Genomic DNA, 8,284 nt, shown 5'->3' with positions numbered 1-8,284 from the left:
GTTCTGTATTATTCTTTAAGAAATTCACTGACAAAGGGGCACCTGGGTGGCTCAGTTGGTTAAGCATCTGACTTCGACTGAAGTCATGATCTCACGGTTCATTGGGCCCAGCGTTGGGCTCTGTGCTGACAACTGAGAGCCTGGAGCTTGCTTTGGATTCGGTGTCTCTCTTTCTGCGCCTCCCCCACTTGCACTGTTTCTCTTTCTCAAAAATAAACATTTAAAAAAAAGAGAAATTCACTGACAAGCTTTTGATTATGAAAGCAAGACAGCCTGCACAATGCAAATACTCAATTTTCCAGAGAATTCATAAAGGCTAATTATGGCACATGTTGTGGTTGACTCCCCAACATTTACCCCATCGTACTCTAATTAGCAAAAGCATGATTTGGAAGTTGGACACCACTTAAAGGGGTCCTGATTTCCAACGGATGGGATTACCCTTGGTTCAAATATAGGCAAGTGCAGAGCTTGACACAGGGCTCAAACTTGTGGACCCTGAGATCATGCCCTGAGCTGAAATTAAGAGTTGGACACTTAACTGACTGAGCCACCCAGACACCCCACCATTTTGTTCTATTTAAACCCAGCTACCCTTAGACACTTCTTACAGGTCAACTTCACACTAAGTCTGAAACAGAGCTCCTCTCACAATAGTGTCAGTCTCTACACTATCCAAGCTTCAGGTCCCAGAGCTGTTGTTTCCCTTCATGTTTTGGAGTCATGATCTCTCCCCTTATTCTTTTCTGTAGTCCCCCTACCTGGGAAGATCCTCATGGCTTCATGGATACACTACCGCACCCAGACTACTGAGGGATCTTCCCATTCCTCTGCAAAACAGGCCAAACGGTGTATGGTTTTGTTGGGAAAACAAAGTAAGGAAACAAATTCTGGGAGTTTGATCTCGACTCAAGTGGTATTTTATTCCATCTACAAGATCTGCTAAGATTATATCTGCTCTTAAAGATGCTGTTCAAATATCAGCTCTGCAGTGAAGTCACTTTGACTCCTCTAGTGTGAAGGACACATGGATTCACACACGCTCTATTTCCCTAGCCTCTTACACCATGTACTAGAATCTGGTGGGTGTGTGCCTCTCTCCTCCATATAAGAATAAGGATTGCTTTGTCTTCATCAGATATACTCCCAGCACCTACGTGTTTTATGACAAGAGTCTGGAAGTTGGTTTTTCCTGTCCCATACACATGGATTTTAAACACAAATTAGGGGTTTTTTTTAATGCCATTTTTACTGGTATGAACTAGGACTTGCGGTGGCATGCCTTTTAACCCCTCTTCCAGATTGTAGGGATGGATGTTAAAGTGCTAACTAAAACAAGCTGAATCCCAAACCTGATGTACCCTTTTAGACACATCCCTCAATTCTAACTGGCAGTGCTTATTACTCTGTGTCTCTTCATTAGAATCCAGACAGTTTCTATTTTCTCTGGCTAGTTCTCACCCTGTGATATAAATGAAAATTAAGTAAAATGTCAAGTTTATACTCTTGAATACAACAAACTTTTCATACTACTTTCCTTTCTAAGGTTAGCACTGTCCTTGGATACCTTCTCTAGTTAGTTGGAACCCAGATGAATCTTCGGGGTTCTCAGCTTCAGTTTTATCTATATACCGATGGACTCTACATTCATCTCTGAACCCTTGAACTCCAGAGCTGCCTAGTCAGCTGCTTACTCAACACCATCATTTCATGATCTATAGGTTGTTCACCTTTACCCTGTTTAAGAACCAAACCTCTGATCTCCCTGCCCACTGCCACAAACGTGCTTTACCCACAACCTGATCCCTTCCAGGAAATGAAGATTCCATTCTTCAGTTCCTCAAGACAACACTTTAGACTTTGACTCTTCCCTTTCTCTCATGTTCCATCTAATCCATCATCAAATTGTCAGCTTCGCCTTCAAGACCCACACACACACTATGAAATCTGCCTACTCCTTCTTTCCTCCCCTGCTCCTACCCTGTTGAAGAAAACATCTTCTACCAGGACCATTTCAACAGAATCCAAACTCGTCTCTCTGCTTCTACCTTTGCCCTTCTGCAATCTATAGTTCACACAGGGGTCTGTAGTCCTTATAAAATGTATTTCATGTCACTCCTCTGTTCAACCCTCTGATATCTGTGTCTCATTCAAAATAAGATCCAGACATCCAGATGGCCAACAGACACATGAAACGATGCTCAGCATCCCTCCTCATCAGGGAAATACAAATCAAAACCACACTGAGATACCACCTCACGCCAGTCAGAGTGGCTAAAATGAGCAAATCAGAGAACTCTAGATGCTGGCGAGGATGTGGAGAAACGGGCACCCTCCTACACTGTTGGTGGGAATGTAAACTGGTACAGCCCCTCTGGAAAACAGTGTGGAGGTTCCTCAGGAAACTAACAATAGAACTCCCCTATGACCCAGCAATAGCACTGCTAGGAATTTACCCAAGGGATACAGAAATGCTGATGCATAGGAGCACATGTACCCCAATGTTCATAGCAGCACTCTCAACAATAGCTAAAACATGGAAAGAGCCTAAGTGTCCATCAACGGATGAATGGATCAAGGAGATGTGGTTTATCTATACCATGGAATACTACATGACAATGAGAAACAATGAAATCTGGCCATGTGTAGCAACATGGATGGACCTTGAGGGGGTTATGCTGAGCGAAATAAGTCAGGCAGAGAAGGACAAATATCATATGTTTGCACGTATAGGAGGATTAGGAGGAACTTAACGGAGGAACAAGGGGGAGAAGAAGGGCGGAAATGGTGGGGGAAAGGGAGAGAGGCAAACCATGAGAGACTCTTGAATGCTGACAAAAACTGAGGACTGATGGATGTGGGGGGGAGGGGGGATGGGCATGGAGGAGGGCACTTGTGGGGATGAGCGCTGGGTGTTATGTGGAAACTAATTTGACAATAAACTATTTGTAAAAAAACAAAACAAAACAAAACAAAAAAAACAAAAACAAAACAAAAAAAATAAGATCCAGAGTCCTGTAACAGCCTTCTGACCTGTGCCTTCCCTCCCCACATCCCCTACCACCCTCTCTTTCATTCTGTTCAAACCCCATGGTTGCTTCTTGAATACATCAAATCCCCTCCTACTTCAAGATTTTTGCACTTGCTGTTCTCTATGTCTAGAATGCTTTCCTCCCAAATACCTATAAGGTTTGGTCCCTCATTCCTTCAGGATTTGGCTCAAAGGTCAAAGAGGCAGTCTCTGACAATCCTTATAAAACAAAACAAAAACCTGGCCAAACTCTCATTTTCGCACTTGTGGATCCTCCTTATACCCTGAGTCACTTGTTCTTCAATGTCCTTATCATAGGTTACATTTTCCTGCATTTCTTTATCTTTCTCTCTCCCCACTAGAAATCTAGGCCCGATCAGGAGGAAGACTTTGTATTGATTTGTTCTTTTTTTTATTTTTTTTTATTTTTNTATCTCCAGTGCCCCAAACTGCCCGGGACATAAAGTATGAATAAAAAATACTGAATGACTTGTTCCTAGAGGAAGTAACACACACTCATGTGCTTCTACAAAGGTATCTAGAAGCAGCATTTTAGACGAAAACCTCTAAAAACTGTCCTAACAATTTATACTAACAAAATTCATATCACTAAGCAAGATAATGTGAGGAACATGAGAAAAAAAAAGTCTTAAGAACATACTGAGGTGAAAAGTCAATAGGTGAAGATGAAAACATGAGACTTAGATGAAAAGGAGCAACAGAAAAAACGTCAGATCAGAAAATAAAGTTGTGACGTAAGTACTAAAAGCTTACACTACAGGCAAGGAGCAGCAGAATTCACAAGACAGAAATTGAAGCAGTGGTTTATTAATTTTTGCAGCTACTACATATCGAGGGCTACTGCACATCAGGCACACAACAAGGCGACAGAAACGCATTCTGGCAAGCAGGCAGTGAAATGGACAAGCCCATGTGCTGCTCGTGGGATCGAAGCTGGCAGCATCTTTCTGGAAACCACTTTCACAATATGTATCATGACAGTCTTAAAATGAACGTTTTAAGTGTGAGCTTATACTCTGGGTCAATAAACTAATATCTATGACAATATAAAGGGATAAAACGAGGGTGCCTGGGTGGCTCAGCTGGTTAAGTGTCCGACTCTTGATCTTGGCTCAGGTCGTGATCTCACAGTTTGTGAGATAGAGCCCCACATTGGGCTCTGCACTGGTAACACAGAACCTGCTTGGGATTCTCTCTCCCTCTCTCTGCCCCTCCCTGCCTGGGCTCTTTCTCTCAAAGTAAGTTTTAAAAAAGAAGAAAGAAATAAAATGATCAAAGAGTCCATTACAGGATTTAAGTTAGAAATACATTTATATGTATATATGTAATCATTACATATATTAAAATGTTTATTAGAAACAATTGAAATATACCCATTAGAATTATCAACTAAATATTAACCATTAATAAAGATAAATAGAAATGATTTTAAGAACACAGAAAAATTCACAATCCAGTGTTAACCAAGAATGTAGGGTAAATGTATACAGAATGAGTTCAAACACAGCTCTTGTCACTGGAATTAGGAAATTGAAAAATTTATGCTTTGAGGCACTTGATAAATTTTCATCAATAAGCACATTTTTAAAAGATTTTATTTTTAAGTAGTCTCTATGCCCAATGTGGGGCTTGAACTAACAACTCTGAGATCAAGAGTCATGCTCTACCAACTGAGCCAACCAGGTACCCCAGTAAGCACATTCTTTATTTTAGACTATCTAATAAACAAGTATTAAAAAATAAGAGCAAACTAAATTTTTAATTTTCTCCCATATTAGAGCTTATTTCTCTAATACAGTTCTCATACTCTAGAATTATTTACTCTACTTTCGCTGTTACAAAGGATTCGTGCAAGTTGATAGTTTTGCTCAAAACATGCTAAAGTTTTATGCTCTTACATTACCATTCCAGATTTCTAAAACAAAGTACATGCTGTTGTTTTTTTTTTCTCTATAGATTTTTTATATATGTAATTTATTGTCAAGTTAGCTAACATACTATACAGTGTGCTCTTGGCTCCAGGAGTAGATTCCCGTGACTCATCACTTACGTACAACACCCAGTGTCCACTCCCCCCACCGCTCCTCGACCCCCATCAACCCTCAGTTTGTTCTCTGTATTTAAGAGTTTCTAATGGTTTGCTTCCCTCTCTGTTTGTAACTGGTTTTTTTCCTTCCCTTCTCCCATGGTCTTCTGTTAAGTTTCTCAAATTCCATATGAGTGAAAACATATGATAGATTTTCTAAACTGCTATTTTCTTTTATTACTGGGGAACCAGAAGAATGAAGATTTTGACCAAATGACCCAACAATGTACTATCCATTTCACCTCTTCCCATAGAGGTGTACTGCATTCAGAAATAAGCTTCCATCGAAAAGAACGTTCCTAGTTAGAGTTTTCCACTTAAAACAGTATCAAGAGTATGGTGATAATTTCATAGGTATTCACATATATCTAACTTGTCATATTGTACAGTGCAAATATGTGAAGTTGATTATATGTCAGTTTAATTCTCAGTAAAGACACTAAATAAAAAATATCAAGAAGAGCCACATACTGAAACAGGATTAAAAAGTTTGGGAGGCAGGCACACACACACAGAGAAGAAAAAGGAGAACCATTCCTTAATGCATCAGCAAGTTTATTTACAAATGCAGTGAACAAAAAGGCTTGTTAGTTCCTGGAGAAAACTTGGGATACAAACCCTGATGATTTTGTATTAATGAAAAACAGCAGCTTTCTACTGGGAACTGCTTAGAGACAATTCAGGGAAGAAAATAGAGATCTCTGTATCAAGCAAATAGAAGTTCACGTATGCTAAGAGGTTTTTTTTTTTAAGCACAATATTACACAGATGAAAAGAAGGATACAGAAAGCAAATTTTTGGGCAGATTTTACTGACATTTTCTATATGGTTCTGCATTAATTTAGTATACATTACAATAAACAGCAAATGCAATCATATGTTTATATTAACTATTTCAAATAATGTTTCAGAACCTTTAAAAAAAAACAATAAAATAACCCTCTTCAACACACCACTAGAAAGTCAAACTAGATCATTGTCAATGTCAAAAAGATTTTGAAGTTCTTATTTTTCCCTTGTGCTTTTAAGATGCTGAGTTCAAAAAGTAAATACTGTACTCTTCCCCCCATACAGAATTACCTTCTTATAAATAAACAACAACAAAAATACAAGTTCTGCCAAGATTATAATGCTCTGATGTAATCTAGAGAGGCAAAAAAAAAAAAAAGTGTTATCCTTTTTAAAAAAGAGCACAAAAGACATCCAACATGTATTTATAGATCTACATCGGCAGCAATCGCCTCTTCTTCTATCTGCAGCAGTGCTTTCGCAGGGAGGCTTACGTCACATGGCGGTTGGCCGTCCAGCTGATCAGGCAAGGAGAAAAAAGGAAAAGTACTTAGGACTGAGAAATACTTGCATATCGCTGCCTGGGGTACGTAGCGGTAATCACTCAGAGAATGGCCCCGTGAGGTAGAAAGAGTGACCTCGTCACTCACTCACGGTAAAGCTAGGCAAATCACAGCCTCGGTTCTAGAATTCTTTATTTATAAAAATAAACTGCTAAGCTTATAGAAATAAGTTACACTCAACTCTCTATTATTTGTACTGGAGGAGAGAAAAGGCATGGGCAATTTTCCCCTGAAGATTCCAAAGATCTAATATATTTGGCTTGGGAATTTGATGAAAGAGAGAAAAGCGCACACACATACACACACTCCCGCCATTACATGCCCAGCCTTGCCACTCTCCACCCTCAGGGGTCGCATCCAGAGAACGACTGAATGTTGGGGAGAGAAGGCTCACAACCCACTGACAGATAAAAGAGAGTTGACTGAGCTGAAACCGTTTTCAAAGCACTCTTCACATAAAGGGCCATATAAATACCTCAGAGTTCAAAAGCAAATGGTTTTGCTGATACCACTTGTAACACCCTTTCACAATAAGGAAGAAACACATGTTACCAGCATCAAGGTTCAAAATATAAACAGCAGTGATGGTTGTCTTTATGTGTCTATACACAATATGCAATCTATTTGTGCTATCTTATGTTTTATAACACACAAAAACATGATTAGACACAAACCAGCATGTGAAGTTTTTGAAAAACTCAAGTTTTTCCAAAAATGACACTGAAATACTATATAATCAGAATAAATGTTCTACTTTTAAAAAATATTGTATTTATGGATATATGACTGTATAGCAACAAAGCATAAACTGACTATCCTTTATCACCTTTTTAAAACCACAGTTTTGAAAGTTGGTCATGTTCTGAGTTATGGGCTGAGTCACATAACCAAAGCCCACTGTTAGCTAATGATGAGGGACCACCTCTTTGCCAAAAAAATAGCTTTCAGTCTACCCGGAAGAATCATTATAACTATCTGTTCTGGTTTGTTGATATCTTCAACTTATTAGAAGTTTCTCCACACATGGAGCAGACAGCACAGGACGCCATCCTGACTCAGGCATGCTACCCTTTCCAATTCCTCGCTGCCCCCCTCCCCGGCCCCACCAGAGTGTGGCTGGGATTGGAGCACTGGCCCACTCACCGCACCCTCTTTGAAGGAGACACACTAAGATCCCTAAAGCCTGACATCTAAGGCAGGGAGTTTGAGGGAGATGTGGGTGCAGGTTCAGGGAAATGCACGGGAACCCGTGGTCTCCTTAGAAGACAAGAGATTTTCTCTCTGATTTGCTCTCTTACATTTGAATCTGAGATAGCAGTCATTGCAGTACAGTTGGTGGCTTCTGATTCGGACTTCGGCTCCTGAGGAAGAGCCTCTGAGGTCACGCTCACAGGCCACACACTGAGGAACGAGAAAGAACCACCACAGTCAGTCAGCTCGGGAAGTCTTAGGGCCACTATTAGGTAAAAATAAGAAAAGACTGAGCAGAAGGCAGCTTCTAAGCTCTTAGATACATTTCAGCAGAGGGGGAATAAAAAAGCCCAAAAGACAATTAGTAGATTAAAATCAAGTCGGCCAGACAAGATATTAAAGAATTCTTAAGTCCAATTTTAAGAGCCAAAGTGATCATTCATCCTAAATACACCAAAAGAGTAAAAGTGATTTGCCGATTGGCTTGGAATAATTTAGTCTTCATTTCTTGCAGGGGAATGTGAGTGGATAAGGCAATGCATGAACCAGTGAAGTGTATGAGGAGTGGGTTCTGGCACTTTCCTCTGGGGTGGGGAGGCAACT

The 8,284-nt window shown here is 40.0% G+C and overlaps 1 protein-coding gene across 1 annotated transcript in view; it reads right to left on the bottom strand.

The window, feature by feature from the left end:
• Window positions 1-5,672: 5,672 nt before the first annotated feature.
• The window catches only part of LMO7 (LIM domain 7), a 192,898-nt gene continuing 190,286 nt past the window's right edge, over window positions 5,673-8,284 (bottom strand). The window contains exons 30-31 of the mRNA XM_077761210.1: window positions 7,789-7,891; window positions 5,673-6,445 (exon numbers count right to left, since the gene is read on the bottom strand). Coding sequence (XP_077617336.1) covers window positions 6,423-6,445; window positions 7,789-7,891 — 126 coding nt within the window. The 3' untranslated portion in view covers window positions 5,673-6,422. The remainder of the gene's footprint in view (window positions 6,446-7,788; window positions 7,892-8,284) is intronic.

This window comes from Crocuta crocuta, unplaced genomic scaffold (assembly GCF_008692635.1).
Source record: "Crocuta crocuta isolate KB4526 unplaced genomic scaffold, BGI_CrCroc_1.0 scaffold60, whole genome shotgun sequence".
NCBI classification, from domain to species: domain Eukaryota; kingdom Metazoa; phylum Chordata; class Mammalia; order Carnivora; family Hyaenidae; genus Crocuta; species Crocuta crocuta.
The sequence above is the reverse complement of the archived record's forward strand: the minus strand, read 5'-3'. Positions and strand labels throughout refer to the sequence as shown.